This window comes from Procambarus clarkii, chromosome 32 (genome assembly GCF_040958095.1).
Source record: "Procambarus clarkii isolate CNS0578487 chromosome 32, FALCON_Pclarkii_2.0, whole genome shotgun sequence".
Lineage (NCBI taxonomy): Eukaryota > Metazoa > Arthropoda > Malacostraca > Decapoda > Cambaridae > Procambarus > Procambarus clarkii.
In genome coordinates this window covers 4,565,663-4,588,381 of record NC_091181.1, presented here as the reverse complement: position 1 = coordinate 4,588,381, position 22,719 = coordinate 4,565,663, and the positions used below count along the sequence as shown (strand labels likewise).

General features: G+C 46.0%; 1 protein-coding gene across 1 annotated transcript in view; it reads left to right on the top strand.

Annotated features, from left to right (window-relative positions):
• The window catches only part of LOC138370387 (uncharacterized), a 39,204-nt gene extending 32,619 nt beyond the window's left edge, over nt 1-6,585 (top strand). Inside the window, exon 5 of the mRNA XM_069334741.1 lies at nt 6,529-6,585. Coding sequence (XP_069190842.1) covers nt 6,529-6,585 — 57 coding nt within the window. The remainder of the gene's footprint in view (nt 1-6,528) is intronic.
• The last annotated feature ends 16,134 nt before the right edge of the window (nt 6,586-22,719 follow it).

The window sequence follows — 22,719 nt, the reverse complement described above, 5'->3', positions numbered from 1 at the left end:
CGTCTCAAGCAAGTATTGACCCCTCCAGTGCTGTAAGTGTTGTCACGCCACAAGCAAGTATTGACCCCTCCAGTGCTGTAAGTGTTGACACGCCTCAAGCAAGTATTGACCCCTGCAGTGCTGTAAGTGTTCAGGCACCTCAAGCAAGTATTGACCCCCCCCTCCAGTGCTGTAAGTGTTGACACGTCTCAAGCAAGTATTGACCCCCCCCCCTCCAGTGCTGTAAGTGTTGACACGTCTCAAGCAAGTATTGACCCCTCCAGTGCTGTAAGTATTGACCCCCCCTCCCTCCAGTGCTGTAAGTGTTGTCACGTCTCAAGCAAGTATTGACCCCCCCTCCAGTGCTGTAAGTGTTGACACGTCTCAAGCAAGTATTGACCCCTCCAGTGCTGTAAGTGTTGACACGTCTCAAGCAAGTATTGACCCGCCCCCTCCAGTGCTGTAAGTGTTGACACGTCTCAAGCAAGTATTGACTCCTTCAGTACTGTAAGTGTTGACACGTCTCAAGCAAGTATTTACCCCTCCAGTGCTGTAAGTGTTGACACGTCTCAAGCAAGTATTGACCCTTCCTCCAGTGCTGTAAGTGTTGACACGTCTCACGCAAGTATTGACCCTCCCTCCAGTGCTGTAAGTGTTGACTCCTCCAGTGCTGTAAGTGTTGACTCCTCCAGTGCTGTAAGTGTTGACACGTCTCAAGCAAGTATTGACCCCCCCTCCAGTGCTGTAAGTCTTGACACGTCTCAAGCAAGAATTGACCCTCCCTCCAGTGCTGTAAGTGTTGACACGTCTCAAGCAAGTATTGACCCCCCCTCCAGTGCTGTAAGTGTTGACAAGTCTCAACCAAGTATTGACCCCTCCAGTGCTGTAAGTGTTGACACGTCTCAAGCAAGTATTGACCCCTCCCCTCCAGTGCTGTAAGTGTTGACACGTCTCATGCAAGTATTTACCCCCTCCAGTGCTGTAAGTGTTGACACGTCTCAAGCAAGTATTGACCCACCCCCCCCCCCCCTTCCTTCCTCCAGTACTGTAAGTACCGCTGTGGCGAGTGAAACATATGAAAACCAGAGTGTCTTAACTGTAATTAACAAATGCGCTCAAGAACTCATTCCAAACAATACCGCTTGTGTCCCTATGAATCCTGATGAACATGAAGTGATTGTAGAAGCTGGGAAAGGTACAGGCAACCAGCTGACCTTGAAACACATGAGAGAACTCTTTGACATTGATGACTCAACAATTGTCACTTGTACGCAATAGTCTGCAACTTGTAAACACTTCTCTTCGTCAGGTTCATGAACACCATTACCCACGACCAACTCACTCTTAAATTTCTCACGTGGAATGTGAGAAGCGTGCGAAGGAGGCTGTTTGATCTACTGATGTACGCTGGTGCCAACAACATTGATGCACTGTGCCTGCAGGAACCATACACTGCAAACACAAAAAATAAAACGCCACCCAAACTCCCAGGTTATGTAGCTTTCTCAAATGTTGGTTCACATGATGTCGGTATCTTGACGTATGTTAAAAGTAACGTAGTGTGTAAACATGTTAAAAACCACAAAAGTGACGACTCATTATCAGCAGTTTCAGATTGCTACAGCGACCGGGTTTATTAACTTAGTTAATGTATATGTAAGGTGTGATCAAATGGTGGAAGCTTCTCTTCCAAAAATTACCAGCAGCTCTCAAACCAGTCATGGGTGATTTTAATGCTAGACACACTAGCCTGGGTGACACCAAAACAAACAGGAATGGCAGTCTTTGTAAAATACTTAAGAGATAATAACATGTCCGTATGCAACTTTGACTCCTCTAACGTCACACACCTCAGGGGTGGCAGGCTTGATTATGTCATTGGTCACGGCCTCATTGATAATGCTGTCGGAGGATCAATTGTTCATGAATTAGTTAGTGATCATTTTGCCATATTCAGTTCATACACTATCTATAATGTCAAACCCCTAAACTTTGAAAACAAAAAAATTAATATCCCTGAAAATTTACACATGCTCTTCAAATTCCGCATTTCTGAATGGTATAACACTTACTGCTTTACTACCGTCAATGCATTATATGAGGACCTGGTCACTGAAGTAACCGCTTTTTATGACAATATTGTAAAATTCACAAGACCCAAACCAGTGAGGAAGGGACAGAGGTGGTTCACTGACTCACGCCTTATGCCCCTGCATGACAGAGTTCTATTCCTAGCTGAGCAGTATAAAACACATAAAACAGCTGACACCCTCAACATATTTCTTAAAGCCAGCCGAGAGTTTAGAGAGCTAAAGAAACAGGTGTATAACCAGCACTGGGAACATTTTCTGCAAGGCATCAATCATGCAACATCCTCATCCCAAATGTGGAATAAAATTAAAAAGATTTCTCGTGCTAGCAGTCGTCAACTTGATCACCATTCACCTGTAGACTATGCCGACATGCTGCTTCAGCAATATGCAAGCACTGCTAGTATAAGCAGCCTGCCCCTAGATGTACACCATCTGGCTAGTGCCGAAATAAATCGTAACTTCAATATTGAAATTGCCTGTAGTGAAATAGGGTCAGATGATAACTATGGCATAACCCCCTTTGAAATTAAAAATGCACTCAAGAAAGGTAAGGCTATCTCTCCTAGAGAGGATGGCATCACATACAATACCATGAGAGTACTTGCTGAGCTGCCAAATAGCCCTTTGCTAGAATTGTTGAATCAAAGTCTAAGGCAGGGTGTCTTACCTGACCGCTGGACACAGGGACTCATAATACCCATACCCAAGCCTAATTCACAAAAATTCAGACCCATTTCTCTGACGTCGTGCTTGTGTAAAGTTCTTGAGAGGATTATCCTCGACAGACTAATGTTTCAAATCAAGCCCCACCTTGCCCCTAACCTGTATGGTTTCCTTCCTGGAAGAAGCACACAAACTTGCTTTGCTGAGTATCTTATCAGAGAGGGACCAAACTCTCAGGCGGCATTTATTGATCTACAAACTGCTTTTGATACAGCAAACAGAGAAATTATCCCAGAACAGCTAGCCTCTTTTGGAGTTAAGGGAAGACTGCTGACATGGCTCAGGGGTTACCCGAGTAACAGAACCGCCTCAGTCCTTTTCAAGGGGGTCAAAAGTAAACTCTGTGCACCCTTTGAGTTGGGTACACCCCAGGGTGGAGTGCTAAGTCCTACACTGTTCAATGTTCTGATGCATAAATTAACAATTGATATTCCCACACTACCTGACGAAGCCGTCATTTGTTATGCCGATGATATATACATTGTTGGAAATTCCCAAACTAGACTGCAAGCTCTACTTGGTTCACTCGCTCCTAAAAGCATTGAATGTGGTCTTGTTACCTCTATAACTAAATCCAGAGTTCTCCATCCCAAAGGGAAAACTCATGTCCCTATAACTTTCCAGGTCAACAACCAGAACATTGAAACGTGTGGGCAGCACAAATACCTTGGAGTTGGTATTAACAGTGACATTGTAAATGATCTACACCGTAGGTTAAAAGAAAGACTAAAACCATTGAGAACACTTACTGGTAAGAATATTGGTATCAATATTAAATATCTAGACTATTCTATATGATGTTCGTTAGATCTCTCGTTGATTATAATGCTCTGCACTTAATTAATTTCCCCTCCTCTGTGTTGGACAAACTTGAAGTAGTACAGAATGAGGCCATGAGGATAATTCTTGGTGCCCCAAGATGCACAAGAATCATCAACATGAGGGAAGAACTGAAGCTTCCAACCATACTTGAGAGAATAATGCAAGTTAACACGACCTTTTGCCTTAAAGTCATGAGAGATCCTACATCACCTGCATTGCTCAGAGACAAATTATTTAGTGCTGTTAACACCCTACTGACTGGTGCCGACATACCAACTCACTCCTTTTATGATAAATGGCTGAGCAACAATGCTTACAATCTCATTAAACTTAACATTCCTTTTAAGCGCAATCTACCTGTCTCTGATATTCCTCTTTATCTGTACCCCACCATTCAAGTATCATACACACCTGTCACCAAGAAAGATAATGAGAATCTTGCTTTTCTCTAAGCTGTCACACTTGAAACAATTGCCTCCGCCATCGAGAGTTTAAGATCTCACGAGCACTGTGTCTACACCGACGGCTCAGTCCAATCTTCTACTGGACGGACTGCAGAAGCATTTATGTTTTATAGAAATAATATTTGCACAAAGACTGTCAGTGTCAGGTTAAACAACTGGCTGACCTCCACACAAGCAGGACTAGCAGCATTACAACTAGCTACCAGTACATTAAAAAAACATTGTAAGAGGAATAATATACTGTGATTTAAGTCTGTTCTTCAAGCAATCGAAAACCTCTCTTGGAAGATCGACAGCAAGAACCTCATACTCCCAATTATAAAGGACCTAATTGATGCATAGAGTAAAGGGTCTCGAATCTCCTTTGTATGGATACCTTCACACATAAATATAACCCATCATAATGAGACAGACATTGCAGCCAAATTAGCGTGTAACAAGTTTGAAGTTGAATTAGATCTAGGTATCCCCATCTCTGCTGTCAAAACTGTATTGGTCCAAACATTCAGATCTGATAGGAAAGAACTTACTGACTCCCAACGACCTGAAAGTACTAGTATAAAAAGCTATGATTTTTTCAAATCTAAAACCTATATCTATGGGCAGCACAAAACGTCCACTAGACTGTGCGACACAGTGGTTGCAAGGATCAAGTTGGGTTACCGTTACCTGTGGCAGGTGGCTGCAGGTGACGGGTCTCCCAATCCTGAGCACTCCAGTTGCAAACTCTGTGAGCAGGAACTACGGCATGATCTCCCGCACTACATCACTGAATGCCCAGTTATTAGACCGTTCAGACCCGTTGGCATGAGGTACCTGGAGCTTTGCAATTACTTTATTCACTCGTATTCTTGAAGATATCCTCACAGTGTACCCAAAATTTGCCAGTGCAGGCTACTAAACATATGGCTCTGTATGACTAACTATCCTGCGAGATGGCGATTTTTTGCATCACGTAACTATTCTTGACACACAATACTCCCCTTCATATTGTCTAGGGCACCTACACACAATACTCCCCTTCATATAGTCTAGGGGTCGGTCGGCCGAGCGGACAGCACGCGGGACTTGTGATCCTGGGTTCGATCCCAGGCGCCGGCGAGAAACAATGGGCAGAGTTTCTTTCACCCTATGCCCCTGTTACCTAGCAGTAAAATAGGAACCTGGGTGTTAGTCAGCTGTCACGGGCTGCTTCCTGGGGGTGGAGGCCTGGTCGAGGACCTGGCCGTGGGGACACTAAAAGCCCCGAAATCATCTCAAGATAACCTCAAGATAGGGCACCTACACACAATACTCCCCTTCATATAGTCTAGGGCACCTACACACAATACTCCCCTTCATATAGTCTAGGGCACCTACACACAATACTCCCCTTCATATAGTCTAGGGCACCTACACACAATACTCCCCTTCATATAGTCTTGGGTGTCTAAGAGAGTGTAAGAGAAAGTCAATGTGTTGTTGGTGATAAGAGAGCAGTCTGTCAAGTTGTTTGTCTAGTAAAGTTTCCCAGTAGACATTGAGGGCAGGAATGTTGGTACTCTCGTGAAGACTTTCGCTGGTATTGAAGTCTTCCTGACAAGTGTTGGGAATACATCTAAGTGCTCTGTTTTGTATTCTCTGGAGATTTAGTTTATTAGTTACTGCCGCTTAGGAGAGAGCAAGTGGAGCATATGTTAGGAGTGGTCTAGTAAGTGCTTTATAGTGGTGCATTTTAGTATCAAGTTTGGCAAATGTAAGTCTGTATAATTTGTTCATGGCTTGGTGAACTATTGCATGTTTCTGTGCAATGTGTGTGTGTGAAAGAGTAATTGTTGATAAAGTGTGAGGCCAAGAGGAACAAGATACAGAAATGTTAGTAGGATTAAGGAAGAATGAATAGAGTTGAACTGGAATAGGGTGAGCAGTTCCTTTACAGAGAAGTAGGGGATTTTTTAGTTGTTGAAGTTGGTTATAATGCGCCAGTGATACTCCCATTCTGTTACTACATAAAGTTGTTCTTGTGCTTTCCGTGATCAGGTGAGACACATGCAGACGTGATGTGAGAGACAGCATCAGCATAGCATATAGTTAATATGGTGCAATGAATAGGGTCAGGAATGGCAGTGATGCTTAGGGTGTAAAGTGTCAGGCAAGGACAGAGCCGTGAGGAACACTGGCATGTAATATGAAGTAATTAGTGTGTTGTCGGATGAACTTAATCCTCATTGTCCTATTGTCTAAGTAGTTAGCAAGAAGTTAAGTGGTGATAATGGGGAAGATTAAAGTTGTTTGCATTATTTGAGGCCGTCATGCCAAGGCCTTCTCAACGTCCTTTGGGATGAGTGCGCTCCTAAGCCTTTAGTGATGGTTGATGCTGAGGTAATTGGTCATGATATTTAAGGCGTCATGTGTGGACCGGTGAGGCCGGAAGTCAAACTGTTTAATAGCAAGTCATTGTCTTCCAGGTGCGTTGTGAGTCTCATGCTAACTTGCCTTTCAAAGACTTTGCCAAGTGTGTCTAGAAGGCTGATGGGTCTGCAGTGTTTGGGTCAGTGTGAGGTTTCCCAGGTTATGGAGTGAGAACAGCAGTGGCAGAGTTGACGGTGAGAGGAAAATATCCAGAGGCAAGAAGGGAGGTGAATAAGTTAGTGAGAGCAGCAATGATAGAAGCAGGTAATTGTCGGAGGGTGTGTCCAATGTCAGACGCGCCAGGGGCGCTGTGACGAGTGCCCATGAGAGCTGTCTTGACACCAGCTGGAGTCAGCGGAGTCTGTAGTTCAGTGTGAGAGTTGAGGTTGTCAAGGTGGATGAGGTTGTCAGGTGTGGTTTCACGTCTGGTTTGGTGTACCCAGTCTTCAACATCTTCAGTGTTGGGAAGGGCAGTTGGTTCAGGAGGAAGGGGATGAAAAATGCGTTCCCAATGGTGTTTGAAAATGTTAAGTACTTCGTCAGGTTCGGCGATTTTGTTATTTTGAAGAAGGTATTTAAATGGTGTATGAACTGATCCTTGTAAGCGTTTGATTTGTGTCCAGAATTCCTGTTGTGTCAGTGTTCTGTGTTGTTCTGCTTGTTCAATGAGGTGTTTCCAGTGTTTTGTGTGGTCTTACTCTAGGCTGTTGAGGATGTGGTTTTTTTAGTGTTGTGAGGCCCCAGAGTACTTGTCCCTAGCGATGTGTGTTGTATAGGACTCGAGAGTGATGATAAGCTAGGAGGCGTTTAGTGAGAACGGAAGGGTTGACAAGTGAAATGTGGTTTGAGTGTTGTGTTAGGAATGGTGATGTTTGCTGCATGTATGATGGTGTCTTGTATGTTGCGTGCTTGTGTGTCACTGTCAGTGTGATGTTTGTCATTGTATTCATAAGTGAGATTAGTATCATCAATGTGTTGTTTGAACATGTCCCAGTTTGCCCTGAAGCATGAGAAATGATGAGTGGTGGGGATTGTCGTGTCATGAACCCCCAGAGCCTCCCTGGCGCCGTAGTGCCTTACACAAATTACCAAGAGCCTCCTGGCCTACAATAGTTACGTCTAGATGATAAGGAAAAGTCCAACAAAAATTACCAGTTGACTGGGGCCAAATTATAAGCATGACACCAGAATATATTCATACAAATTCACCCAGAACAAAACTCCCAATAGCACTTATGAGCCAGCTGTCACTAGGCTCCAGCACCTGGTAACTATTGTACACTAGTTCCTTGCTGACCATAAGGTCTTAACAAGGTGCCGGGGTGACAGTCCAGCACCTGGTAACTGTGGTACACTAGTTCCTTGCTGGCCTTAAGGTCTTAACAAGGTGCGGGGGTGACAGTCCAGCACCTGGTTACTGTGGTACACTAGTTCCTTGCTGGCCTTAAGGTCTTAACAAGGTGCGGGGGTGACAGTCCAGCACCTGGTAACTGTGGTACACTAGTTCCTTGCTGACCATAAGGTCTTAACAAGGTGCGGGGGTGACAGTCCAGCACCTGGTAACTGTGGTACACTAGTTCCTTGCTGACCATAAGGTCTTAACAAGGTGCGGGGGTGACAGTCCAGCACCTGGTTACTGTGGTACACTAGTTCCTTGCTGGCCTTAAGGTCTTAACAAGGTGCGAGGGTGACAGATAGCACTGATGGGGTGGAGGGGGGGGGGGGGGGGTGGTCAAGTCTCAATAAGGACATCAAAAATCTCAGTCATGTCTTCTCCTGCCCACAACACTAAGTCGTCTAGGAACGGGCAAGGTGCGCCCCCCCTCCCTCCAGCAGAGTCAACAACAGCTTGACACACAAAAGTCACCAACCACAGTTCCAAAAAAGATGCCACTGTCAAATCCACTGGTCACCCTGACCCATCACCTTGGTAATGCATCACTGGCATCATCGGCTTAACATAAATGTTGATACAAAGTTCTCAAACACAACACCATGTACAAAACTAGCCAGAGCTCAGACCACGTGAGTGTTCCACCTTCCAACACTGGCCAGTGATGTGGCCTCGGCGAGCCGGGGGGGGGGGGGCGGCAAACATCAGTGCCAACTTCTCCACCTTCCAACACTGGCCAGTGATGTAGCCTCGGCGAGCCGGGGGTGGGGGGGGGGCGGCAAACATCAGTGCCAACTTCTCCACCTTCCAACACTGGCCAGTGATGTAGCCTCGGCGAGCCGGGGGGGGGGGCGGCAAACATCAGTGCCAACTTCTCGAGTCTTCTCGGGGCGGGCTGAAGCAATACGACGGCTTCTCGGGGCGGGCTGAAGCAATACGACGGCTTCTCGGGGCGGGCTGAAGCAATACGACGGCTTCTCGGGGCGGGCTGAAGCAATACGACGGCTTCTCAGGGGCGGGGTGAAGCAATACGACGGCTTCTCAGGGGCGGGCTGAAGCAATACGACGGCTTCTCGGGGCGGGCTGAAGCAATACGACGGCTTCTCAGGGGCGGGCTGAAGCAATACGACGGCTTCTCAGGGGCGGGCTGAAGCAATACGACGGCTTCTCAGGGGCGGGCTGAAGCAATACGACGGCTTCTCAGGGGCGAGGATGGGCGAGGGTCAATGGTAGGGGGTCAATACGGAGTGCTGGATGACCAATGTCCAGGAGGCGTCACTAACAGGTGTGTCTTCGCTGCGGTGCGGTTCTTCTCTGCTCTCTTCTGTCGCCTCCGGGCATGCGCGTGGGTGATGCGCAGATGCACGGCGTCGGACTGCCGTCCACCAATCAGGAGCGGCTAACATAAGAAATATTCCCTGGCGGGCATTTTGAATGTGGTTCCCTCCATACTCACCCCGTCCCTATAAAACAAGGCGTGTATTAGAAACTTAATTTAACTTAAAATGTTCTTTATGAACGGACCCTCCACCGGCTTCACATTGAGGGCTGGAATAGTATGTATAATAACTGAAGAAAATGTCTGGTTTAACTAAACAAAAGAATACACTGTGACTGGTTTATTATTTATATATTTATGATCTACCTTTGACATAGTATTGATCCTTGGTTCTTTTTAACACTACACCAAGGTGATATTTAATTTATTCTTATAACTATAAAATTATATATAATACCCGTATGCAATTACTTCCTTGCATCCCCTCACTTATATCTGGGTTAACCGATTATAAAGCCCTAGAGCAGGCAAGCAGGGGGTTGAAGACAGGGGCGAGGATGCAGAAATCTTGAGCGAGGAACTGGAGACGAGGTGAAGAGGGGAGATGAAAGATCGGTGGCCCAACCACCGTGGGTAAGAGTTGCAGCTGATGCTGTGGTGTGGTGGTAGAGTGGAGTGCTCATGGGTGCTCGCTGATGTGTCTTGTAGGAGGCTGGGCTTCTCGTCACGGTGTTCTTTTCAGCTTTGCGTTGGTGTTCTACTGTGATGTACTCGGGCGCAGATCGTTGGTGTTTTTCTTCTTCCCAGGCCTCCTGGCCTGTTTGTTGGTCTTGCTTCGTGTTGATACGGTGAGGCTATCGTTGGAGGCAGCTTCCAGCCGGAAATCTTCTGTTGTGTAGAGCTGCTTCAGTGGAGGAGGTGGTGTTCCCACCGAGACGTCCTCATCTGATGAGTCAGCTGAGTCAGAAGTAGATGCAGTGAATCTTGGAGGTTGAGTTCTTGCCTGTTGAGGCTTAATGGGAGTTGCAGCTGATTTAGGACGTGTAGAGGGTTCGCACACGAGAGATTGGCACTATCAGTAGTCGATAGCGGAGGCCTCGGCGTCTGGGTGGCTTGTGATGAAGTTGCTGGAGGAGCAGGCTTTGCTGTTGATAGTAGATCCGTGAGCACGGCGGCGTTCACGGTGATGTCAGGGACCAAGACTGTATCTTGAGAACTTGAAGTGGTGTTGGTGAAGACTTCTTCTGGAACTATGAAAGCTGGAAGACCATTTGCTTCGTATAGAATATTTAATATTCTTACGTATTCCTGGGGGTTATTGCAAGCTATCATGCTGGCCACCGATGTTAATAGTTGAACTGTGCTGTTCAGTGGTTGGTCGGTGTGGGCCGGGGATGATGGCTGGCTCGACGAATCGCAGGTTGGCGTTTGGGAACTGGCTCCCCATTGGCTGGTAGTAGCAGTGGGACGTCCTCCCGGAAGCTCCGGGAAAATGGCGGCTTGGGCGTTGAAACCTGAAGTAGAGGTGGTCGGTGATTGGCTTGTTGCTTCAGAGGTACTGGCTCCGGTTGAAGATGTGGATTTCTCCATGTTTTTAATGACGTCTTATCTATGAGGACAACGTATGGAGATTGCCGGATGGTCGCCTGTGCACAGCAAGCAGCATAGTGTTTCAGACTTGCAGATGGAGTAATGGTGGTCAGCTGAGCAGAGGCTACACTTCTGAATACGCTGGGTACATCTGCTGGTGGAGTGGGTGTACTCGTAGCACCGGAGGCACTGGTTGACCATGTGGAAACGTTCCATCTTCACACGGAATGACGGAATGTGAATACCAAAGCTGTAAACACCATTTCTGGTAGCCATAGTAGCCGCAGCTACTGTCTCGAAGGTCAGCTTCAGGGAGCGATTTCTGTTGAAGAAGTGAGCTTGGTGAAGCCCTAAGTCCGGGTTTGATGCCTTGAAGTCGCGCATGAACGCTCTTTCATCAGCTTCATCTTGTTCCACGATCCATTGGCCGAGGTCATGAATAACGACAGTGTTCAGCCAGGTACTGGCGTGGGAAGTTGAGACGAAGGTGTTGGTTGGAGAAATTGGCGCTGAAAAACAGAAGTTTGTCGACTTCCTCCTCACTATAAAAGAAGAAGAGGATGTCCGTGCCTTCCTGTTTGATGTCGTTGGGTGTCACTCCTGCAATGTCTTTAAAGAGCTTCAGGAGAGATGTCTTGGAGAATGGTTGCTCGTTAAGGGGCGTACCCCAGATCTTGAAGCGTTTGTGACGCATGATGAGCTTCCTGGTGGCCGATGGGTCTCTCTCAAAGACTACACGTCACTGGAGATGGCCGCCCGTCTCTACCCGGCATAAAACACCAAGTTAGGAGTGGGGTCTGACCAGCTAGAGAGACACAAGTCTGCTGCCAATTATTTACCCACCCGGCAGTGCTGGGTGGGAGAGAGAAGAGCTGGAGCAACGAGAACACGTCCGGCCGTGACGGCTGCCAGTTGCTGAGTCTGTGATCTGTGATCATATATGGGTACTTATGATTATTTTATCTCTGGGTTAAATTAGATTCTTTAAATTTTCATTCTTTAAATTTCCTATATTTACAATTAGTTATTTATATTCATTCTTTGTATATTCAGACTACACTTTACTTTTATTATTATTGTTTTTTCTACACAAGATTGAACAGCCTATGACCGTTCTCGGTAGTGATCTTGGCCAAGAGCTCTATGTTTAGAGTGGGCAGGACAGGCTGTAGATCCCACATGATGTAGTTGCTGATTAAACTGTCAGATGAGTAAGTAACGCTCGCGGTGCAGCAAGCTGTACTTGATGAACATGCAGAGATGATCGCGGTGAAAATCATAGCTGAAGTGAGGTTGTTGGGAGCGTTCCATGACAGGTGGTAGCGGTCCACACCATGCTGCAGTAGCAGTAGAGGTCCAGTGAGAGTCCATGTTGTAGTCCTTCGTGGCTAGGTATCGTCGTCCACACCATGCAGCAGTAGCAGTAGAGGTCCAGTGAGAGTCCATGTTGTAGTCCATCGTGGCTAGGTATCGTCGTCCACACCATGCAGCAGTAGCAGTAGAGGTCCATTGAGAGTCCATGTTGTAGTCCATCGTGGCTAGGTATCGTCGTCCACACCATGCAGCAGTAACAGTAGAGGTCCAGTGAGAGTCTATGTTGTAGTCCATCGTGGCTAGGTATCGTCGTCCACACCATGCAGCAGTAGCAGCAGAGGTCCACTGAGAGTCCATGTTGTAGTCCATCGTCGCTAGGTATCGTCGTCCACACCATGCAGCAGTAGCAGTAGAGCTCCAGTGAGAGTCTATGTTGTAGTCCATCGTGGCTAGGTATCGTCGTCCACACCATGCAGCAGTAGCAGTACAGGTCCACTGAGAGTCCATGTTGTAGTCCATCGTGGCTAGGTATCGTCGTCCACACCATGCAGCAGTAGCAGTAGAGGTCCAGTGAGAGTCCATGTTGTAGTCCATCGTGGCTAGGTATCGTCGTCCACACCATGCAGCAGTAACAGTAGAGGTCCAGTGAGAGTCTATGTTGTAGTCCATCGTGGCTAGGTATCGTCGTCCACACCATGCAGCAGTAGCAGTAGAGGTCCACTGAGAGTCCATGTTGTAGTCCATCGTCGCTAGGTATCGTCGTCCACACCATGCAGCAGTAGCAGTAGAGGTCCAGTGAGAGTCTATGTTGTAGTCCATCGTGGCTAGGTATCGTCGTCCACACCATGCAGCAGTAGCAGTACAGGTCCACTGAGAGTCCATGTTGTAGTCCATCGTGGCTAGGTATCGTCGTCCACACCATGCAGCAGTAGCAGTAGAGGTCCAGTGAGAGTCCATGTTGTAGTCCATCGTGGCTAGGTATCGTCGTCCACACCATGCAGCAGTAGCAGTAGAGGTCCAGTGAGAGTCCATGTTGTCGTCCATCGTGGCTAGGTATCGTCGTCCACACCATGCAGCAGTAGCAGTAGAGGTCCATTGAGAGTCCATGTTGTAGTCCATCGTGGCTAGGTATCGTCGTCCACACCATGCAGCAGTAGCAGTAGAGGCCCAGTGAGAGTCCATGTTGTAGTCCATCGTGGCTAGGTATCGTCGTCCACACCATGCAGCAGTAGCAGTGGAGGCCCAGTGAGAGTCCATGTTGTAGTCCATCGTGGCTAGGTATCGTCGTCCACACCATGCAGCAGTAGCAGTAGAGGTCCAGTGAGAGTCCATGTTGTAGTCCATCGTGGCTAGGTATCGTCGTCCACACCATGCAGCAGTAGCAGTAGAGGCCCAGTGAGAGTCCATGTTGTAGTCCATCGTGGCTAGGTATCGTCGTCCACACCATGCAGCAGTAGCAGTGGAGGCCCAGTGAGAGTCCATGTTGTAGTCCATCGTGGCTAGGTATCGTCGTCCACACCATGCAGCAGTAGCAGTAGAGGTCCAGTGAGAGTCCATGTTGTAGTCCATCGTGGCTAGGTATCGTCGTCCACACCATGCAGCAGTAGCAGTAGAGGTCCACTGAGAGTCCATGTTGTAGTCCATCGTGGCTAGGTATCGTCGTCCACACCATGCAGCAGTAGCAGTAGAGGTCCACTGAGAGTCCATATTGTAGTCCATCGTGGCTAGGTATCGTCGTCCACACCATGCAGCAGTAGCAGTAGAGGTCCATTGAGAGTCCATGTTGTAGTCCATCGTGGCTAGGTATCGTCGTCCACACCATGCAGCAGTAGCAGTAGAGGTCCATTGAGAGTCCATGTTGTAGTCCATCGTGGCTAGGTATCGTCGTCCACACCATGCAGCAGTAGCAGTAGAGGTCCATTGAGAGTCCATGTTGTAGTCCATCGTGGCTAGGTATCGTCGTCCACACCATGCAGCAGTAGCAGTAGAGGTCCATTGAGAGTCCATGTTGTAGTCCATCGTGGCTAGGTATCGTCGTCCACACCATGCAGCAGTAGCAGTAGAGGCCCAGTGAGAGTCCATGTTGTAGTCCATCGTGGCTAGGTATCGTCGTCCACACCATGCAGCAGTAGCAGTAGAGGCCCAGTGAGAGTCCATGTTGTAGTCCATCGTGGCTAGGTATCGTCGTCCACACCATGCAGCAGTAGCAGTAGAGGTCCAGTGAGAGTCCATGTTGTAGTCCATCGTGGCTAGGTATCGTCGTCCACACCATGCAGCAGTAGCAGTAGAGGTCCAGTGAGAGTCCATGTTGTAGTCCATCGTGGCTAGGTATCGTCGTCCACACCATGCAGCAGTAGCAGTAGAGGTCCAGTGAGAGTCTATGTTGTAGTCCATCGTGGCTAGGTATCGTCGTCCACACCATGCAGCAGTAGCAGTAGAGGTCCAGTGAGAGTCCATGTTGTAGTCCATCGTGGCTAGGTATCGTCGTCCACACCATGCAGCAGTAGCAGTGGAGGCCCAGTGAGAGTCCATGTTGTAGTCCATCGTGGCTAGGTATCGTCGTCCACACCATGCAGCAGTAGCAGTAGAGGTCCAGTGAGAGTCCATGTTGTAGTCCATCGTGGCTAGGTATCGTCGTCCACACCATGCAGCAGTAGCAGTAGAGGTCCACTGAGAGTCCATGTTGTAGTCCATCGTGGCTAGGTATCGTCGTCCACACCATGCAGCAGTAGCAGTAGAGGTCCACTGAGAGTCCATGTTGTAGTCCATCGTGGCTAGGTATCGTCGTCCACACCATGCAGCAGTAGCAGTAGAGGTCCATTGAGAGTCCATGTTGTAGTCCATCGTGGCTAGGTATCGTCGTCCACACCATGCAGCAGTAGCAGTAGAGGTCCATTGAGAGTCCATGTTGTAGTCCATCGTGGCTAGGTATCGTCGTCCACACCATGCAGCAGTAGCAGTAGAGGTCCATTGAGAGTCCATGTTGTAGTCCATCGTGGCTAGGTATCGTCGTCCACACCATGCAGCAGTAGCAGTAGAGGTCCATTGAGAGTCCATGTTGTAGTCCATCGTGGCTAGGTATCGTCGTCCACACCATGCAGCAGTAGCAGTAGAGGCCCAGTGAGAGTCCATGTTGTAGTCCATCGTGGCTAGGTATCGTCGTCCACACCATGCAGCAGTAGCAGTAGAGGCCCAGTGAGAGTCCATGTTGTAGTCCATCGTGGCTAGGTATCGTCGTCCACACCATGCAGCAGTAGCAGTAGAGGTCCAGTGAGAGTCCATGTTGTAGTCCATCGTGGCTAGGTATCGTCGTCCACACCATGCAGCAGTAGCAGTAGAGGTCCAGTGAGAGTCCATGTTGTAGTCCATCGTGGCTAGGTATCGTCGTCCACACCATGCAGCAGTAGCAGTAGAGGTCCAGTGAGAGTCTATGTTGTAGTCCATCGTGGCTAGGTATCGTCGTCCACACCATGCAGCAGTAGCAGTAGAGGTCCAGTGAGAGTCCATGTTGTAGTCCATCGTGGCTAGGTATCGTCGTCCACACCATGCAGCAGTAGCAGTAGAGGTCCATTGATTTTTTTTATTAACACATTAGGTACATCTGCATTAGTGCAGCTACCCTAGACTATATGAAGTGGAGTACAGTGTGTCAAAAAAGCTAACTAGGTGATGCTAAAAAATCCCCATCACACAGGATGGTTAGTCATACAGAGGCATGTGATAAGGGGTCTGCACTGGCAGACTCCGGATGCATTTTGAGGATATCAACAACACAAGATTGAATAAGGTAGCAGTGGTAATACAAGTCCCCATCTCGCAGGATGGTTAGTCATACAGAGCCATGTGTTTAATAGCCTGCACTGGCAAATTTTGGGTATACTGTGAGGATATCTTCAAGAATACGAGAGTGAATAAAGTAATTGCAAAGCTCCAGGTACCTCATGCCAACTGGTCTGAAAGTTCTAATAACTGGGCATTAAGTGATGTAGTGCGGAAGATCATGCCGTAGTTCCTGCTCACAGAGTTTGCACCTGGAGTGCCCAGGATTGGGAGACCCGTCACCTGCAGCCACCTGCCACAGGTAACGGTAACCCAACCTGATCCTGGCAACCACTGTGTCGCAGTCTAGTGGACGTTTTGTGCTGTCCATAGATATAGGTTTCAGATCTGAACAAATCGTAGCTTTTTATACTAGTACTTTCAGGTCGTTGGGAGTCAGTAAGTTCTTTCCTATCAGATCTGAATGTTTGGACCAATGCAGTTTTGACAGCAGAGATGGGATACCTAGATCTAATTCAACTTCATCCTTGTTACACGCTAATTTGGCTGCAATGTCTGTCTCATTATGATGGGTTATATTTAGGTCCATTGAGAGTCCATGTTGTAGTCCATCGTGGCTAGGTATCGTCGAAACTCTCTGGGGTCACCAATGTAACGTACGGTTATGTTACGTTGTTGGGTAGATTAGATACTCATTGTTTAGTGAGTTTTCATATTTATTTAGTAGTCTTGATAACAGTAGTCGGTTGGTGGCGTTGTCGTAAACGTTGAGCTTGGAGCAGAGCAGAGAGCTGAGTGAGGCCGGAGTCGCGGAGCTCTATGTGGGAGAGCGTGGCAGCTCGATTGGGAATTGAGTGTCTGAACTTGGGGAGCGAGAGCGTTGTAGCTGGATGTGGTCGTAGTCTGCTGTCTGGTCTGTGTCAAAGCTGTAGCGTCTTGGGGTCGATTAGAACTGTACACGCCGAGTGCTACATTGTTGACTGTGGAAATTGTAGTGTCGACTATTCCGATGATGATGAAGATTAAGCCACCCAAGAGGTGGCACGGGCATGAATAGCCCGTAAGTGGTACAATTTTTGTTTTCTCAGAAACCCAAATTTCTTTTTGAAATTTGGAAAAATATATAAATTCAGCAAAACGTGGCCTATTAGGCAAACCGGGCCTTGCATAGTAGGCCAAGTACAACGTTCTGGCTGCTAGGTACAACATTATATATATATATATATATATATATATATATATATATATATATATATATATATATATATATATATATATATATATATATATATATATATATATATATATATATATATATATATATGTCGTACCTAGTAGCCAGAACGCTCTTCTCTGCCTACTATGCAAGGCCCGATTTGCCTAATAAGCCAAGTTTTCATTAATTGTTTTTCGGCTACCTAACCTAACCTAACCTATAAAGATAGGTTAGGTTAGGTTAGGTAGGGTTGGTTAGGTTCGGTCATATATCTACGTTAATTTTAACTCCAATAAAAAAAATTGACCTCATACATAATGAAATGGGTTGCTTTATCATTTCATAAGAAAAAAATTAGAGAAAATATGTTAATTCAGGAAAACTTGGCTTATTAGGCAAATCGGGCCTTGCATAGTAGGCTGAGAAGTGCATTCTGGCTACTAGGTTCGACATATATATATATATTTTGACGATAATCTCCTTCAAGAGATTGAGCCTGCTCTTCCCTCCAAAAATAGGTCGATACATCTATATAAAACTAATATGGAAGAAAAATCCAACAACGACAACACCAGCAAGGTTTGCCAGAGCGCAAAACGTATGCAGCCAGGAACGCCTGCTCCACCTCAAACCGCCAAACTACCTGTCTTGTCGCCGGCTCATCGCTGATTGGCTACGGGTCTAGCTGCAACTGCACTCCACCCACCATACTACTTGATGTCTGGTGCCGCCACGACCTCAGTCTTCAGAATATCCCGTGCTTTCGACAGGTTAACACGTCTCGTTGGTAGACTAAAGCCCCAGGCTTACGTGTACTAAGAGAAGTGATAGCTTGAAGCCAATATTCTGGCACCTACTTACTCTGTTTGCCATACTCTTGTTATTTGTTCATTTGTCTTAGCGTAACTTTTCATTTTGTCATTCGATTATTCGTATTACTTTGATTGATTTTATTATACGAATTTGTATGTCCATTTTATTCATGTTTTGATTTCTTTAACGTAATTAAAATTTCATTGTTAAAATTTACTTGTGTTTTGTGTGTCTTCTCCTTACCTTACCACAGACGAAGTTCCAGATTTTTTATTTTTTTTTCTATATGTGATGAGGCCATACCCCTAGCTTTTGAACAGCCGAACACCAACGCGTTACCGTCAAAATATATATATATATAAACCTCACTGTTCTGACATAGGACAGTGAGGTTCTACTCCTTGATATGTTGGTTACACAGACTCTCACGCTCGCAGACTCCCACGCTGCAATAACCACGTTGATACCACCCTCAAAGAGTGTAAACGCTTAGTGAGTGAAATTGCATCTCTGATATTATAAGCGTGCCGGGGTTTAGTTAATGCAAACTATAACGTAAGTTATTTTTCCAGATAGCCTAGTTTAAGTTAGTTTATCCAAAGTTACCGAAAGTTTTCCTTGTTCAAAATTAACAATATCTAGTACTATATAATAGCCAATAAATTTTTATGATGTATTAGAACATTGTTGCATCCTGTCAGGAGGAGTTAAAACTTGTTGGAACGTTGAAGTTCTTGAACTTGAATCGGACGTCAAACTTACCCGCCAAACGTGGTGTGTTTTGGTGTGTAATAGCTATTAAAACACCAATACACTCATAGACAAGTTGAAGTGCCACGTCGTCGAGGCGTCAACACCTTATGATGGTGTTTGACGCGTCCAGAGCAGCCAGACAAACGACCCAACCAGAGTGAAATTGTCTATCATCGTCTGCCGTAAATCATTCTTTCTCGTGCACCAATTAGTCCCCAACACGTATGATGAAGCGTTCCATGGTTGATCAATGGCTGCAGGCGTCTGCTTCACCACAATCATTCCTCATTCTCGTTCGAGCAGCCATAGAGCTGAGCCGCAGAGAGCTCAGCCTTGACTGTAGGCAATTAATTTCTCTCTCTCTCTCTCTCTGAGTTGGCCATTAATCTCACTGTGTCTGTTCCACAGCGCGCGTGGGATAGATAGATAGAGAGAGAGAGAGAGAGAGAGAGCGTAGTGTATACCTCCTGGTTTACCTTTTTGGTATATCAAGAGGTATACCCAGCGTCAAGGAGAATTAAATGAGTCTTAATAACCAGCTCGCGCATGTCAGACCTTACAACCAACACAATATCAAGCTTGGGCTAATAAGGGGTCATAAGGTCAATACATCTGCGTACCAAATAAGACTGAATTAACAGCACTTATAAATATCAGGTACTGAGACGTTTTTAAAGTCAGACACCCAACACACACACATCTGGAAATGAGAGAATTGACGACGCTTCGGTCCGTTCTGGATTATTACACGCCCTAAAAATCGTCCAGGACGGACCGAAACGTCGGCATTTTTTTGTTCAGGAATGTGGTCAATTCTCAACCTCGCTATTTTGACTAATTGTTCCCGAAGAGGCATCAAATGGTTGAAGAAATAATACCTGTGACTGATTATTTGTGATTTATATTTGGGTTATTTCATATCAATTTATATTTTTAAAACTCCGATTTGCTCTATACAGAAAAAATAAAACTTGTACTAGTGTTCTCTACCAACAGGAAAATTCTAGGAAAGAATATCAGCAACTAGTCATCCCCTCGAAATTTAATTTTTTTTTTTTCTTTTTTTTTTTTTTAGAAAGATAATTCTGTTACCACTCAAGTTAGAAATAGTACAAGAGAGTTAAAGCTTCGTCGATTGTATTTTTCCCAAAGTTACATTCCAACTTGTGTCTCGCTGATGAGGTAAAGTTATTATCAAAAAAGTTACACGAGGCAGCCAGGGGTTATATGTGCAGTACCGCCGAGTGGGTCTTGTTAGTGATTTTCGTTAAAAATTTGTCTCCGAACTTCTCTCCCTAACTATCGCTGGTTCTGTCCTTAGATGCAACAGTCTTCGTCAAAAGCTGATTACTTAATTGTCATGACTTGAGGTGCATATAAGACATGGCGGACAAAAGTTGAAAACCACGAAAATGTAAGTTTAATTGCTAACTTTTTTGCAGTTTTAGTGATTTCCTTATTATAATAGAGCAATTTTATTTATATCTTAATTATAATTGACATTTGCAACATGTCTCTCCCTATTTTTTATATGTTCGTATTTACGAAGTTTTTCATTTTTATTTTTATTTTCCAATTTTTCTATTTCATTGGATTTGTCAGAAGAATTTTTTTTCTAAATTATCTAATTTCCTCATGCTTTACATGATCCATTGCAGTGCATCCTATCTTATCGCATATGTCTCATTGAAAAGGGGCCCCTGTCTCCTTCTGTGAGAGTCGTTATCTCTCTTAATCTCCATTCTCACTATTATCTTCGATATGGCTGGATATCTCTCTCTCTCTCTCTCTCTCCTCTTCCCACATCCCCTTCAAAATTATCTTCGTCTGGCCATACATTTTATTCATGGTTTATGTTATCTCTTGAAAATATTTTTTACCTAACTATGTTCTCCTGTTGGCCTTCTGTGTTACATCACCATATATAGCAATGGTTCGCCTTTACAAAACACGCGGGCGATAGTATAATGGTGGCTCCCATATGCAAAACTTGCGAGCGGTAGTATAACAGTAGCTTGCATTTTCAGAACCCGCAAGCGATATTAAACGATGGCTTCCCTTTACAAAACTTACGAGTGGTAGTAAACGATGGCTCGCCTTTACAAAACTCGCGGGTGGTAATAAACGATGGCTCGCCTTTACAAAACTCACGGGCGGTATTAAACGATGGCTCGCCTTTACAAAACTCACGGGCGGTAGTATAACGGTGGCTCCCATATGCAAAACTTGCGAGCGGTAGTATAACGTTGGCTCGCCTTTACAAAACTTGCGGACGGTAGTATAATGGTGGCTCGACTTTACAAAACTTGCGGGTGGTATTAAACGATGGCTCACCTTTACAAAACTCACGGGCGGTATTAAACGATGGCTCGCCTTTACAAAACTCACGGGCGGTATTAAACGATGGCTCGCCTTTACAAAACTCACGGGCGGTATTAAACGATGGCTCGCTTTTACAAAACTCACAGGCAGTATTAAACGATGGCTCGCCTTTACAAAACTCACGGGCAGTAGTATAACGGTGGCTCACCTTTACAAACCTCGTGGGCCATAGTATAATGGTAACTCGCCTTTACAAAACTTGCGAGCAGTAATAAACGATGGCTCGCCTTTACAAATCTCGCGGGCGGTAGTATAACGATGGCTCGACTTTACAAATCTTGTAGGCGGTAGTATAACAGTGGCTTGCCTTTACAAAACTCGCGGGCAGTAATGAACGATGACTCGTCTTTACAAAACTCGTGGACAGTAGTATAACGTTGACTTGCCTTTACAAAACTCGCGAGCGGTAATAAACGATGGCTCGCCTTTACAAAACTCGTGGGCGGTAGTATAACGGTGGCTCGCCTTTACAAAACTTGCGAGCGGTAGTAAACGATGGCTCGCCTTTACAAAACTTGCGAGTGGTAGAAAACGATGGCGCGTCTTAACAAAACTTGCGAGCGGTAGTAAACGATGGCTCGCCTTTACAGAACTTGCGAGCGGTAGTAAACGATGGCTCGTCTTAACAAAACTTGCGAGCGGTAGTAAACGATGGCTCGCCTTTACAAAACTTGCTAGCGGTAGTAAACGATGGCTCGCCTTTACAGAACTTGCGAGTGGTAGTAAACGATGGCTCGCCTTTACAAAACTTGCGAGCGGTAGTAAACGATGGCTCGCCTTTACAAAACTTGCGAGCGGTAATAAACGATGGCTCGCCTTTACAAAACTTGCGAGCGGTAGTAAACGATGGCTCGCCTTTACAAAACTTGCGAGTGGTAGTAAATGATGGCTCGCCTTTACAAAACTTGCGAGCGGTAATAAACGATGGCTCGCCTTTACAAAACTTGCGAGCGGTAGTAAACGATGGCTCGCCTTTACAAAACTTGCGAGCGGTAGTAAACGATGGCTCGTCTTAACAAAACTTGCGTGCGGTAGTAAACGATGGCTCGCCTTAACAAAACTTGCGAGCGGTAGTAAACGAGGGTTCGCCTTAACAAAACTTGCGAGCGGTAGTAAACGGTGGCTCGCCTTTACAGAACTTGCGAGTGGTAGTAAACGATGGCTCGCCTTTACAGAACTTGCGAGTGGTAGTAAACGATGGTTCACCTTTACAAAACTTGCGAGCGGTAGTATAACGGTGGCTCGCCTTTACAGAACTTCCGAGTGGTAATAAACGATGGGTCACCTTTACAAAACTTGCGAGCGGTAGTAAACGATGGCTCGTCTTAACAAAACTTGCGAGCGGTAGTAAACGATGGCTCGCCTTAACAAAACTTGCGAGTGGTAGTAAACGATGGCTCGCCTTTACAAAACTTGCGAGCGGTAGTAAACGATGGCTCTTCTTAACAAAACTTGCGAGCGGTACTTGCGAGCGGTAGTAAACGATGGCTCGCCTTTACAAAACTTGCGAGCGGTAGTAAACGATGGCTCGCCTTTACAAAACTTGCGAGCGGTGGTAAACGATGGCTCGCCTTTACAAAACTTGCGAGCGGTAGTAAACGATGGCTCGCCTTAACAAAACTTGCGAGCGGTAGTAAACGATGGCTCGTCTTAACAAAACTTGCGAGCGGTAGTAAACGATGGCTCACCTTAACAAAACTTGCGAGCGGTAGTAAACGATGGCTCGC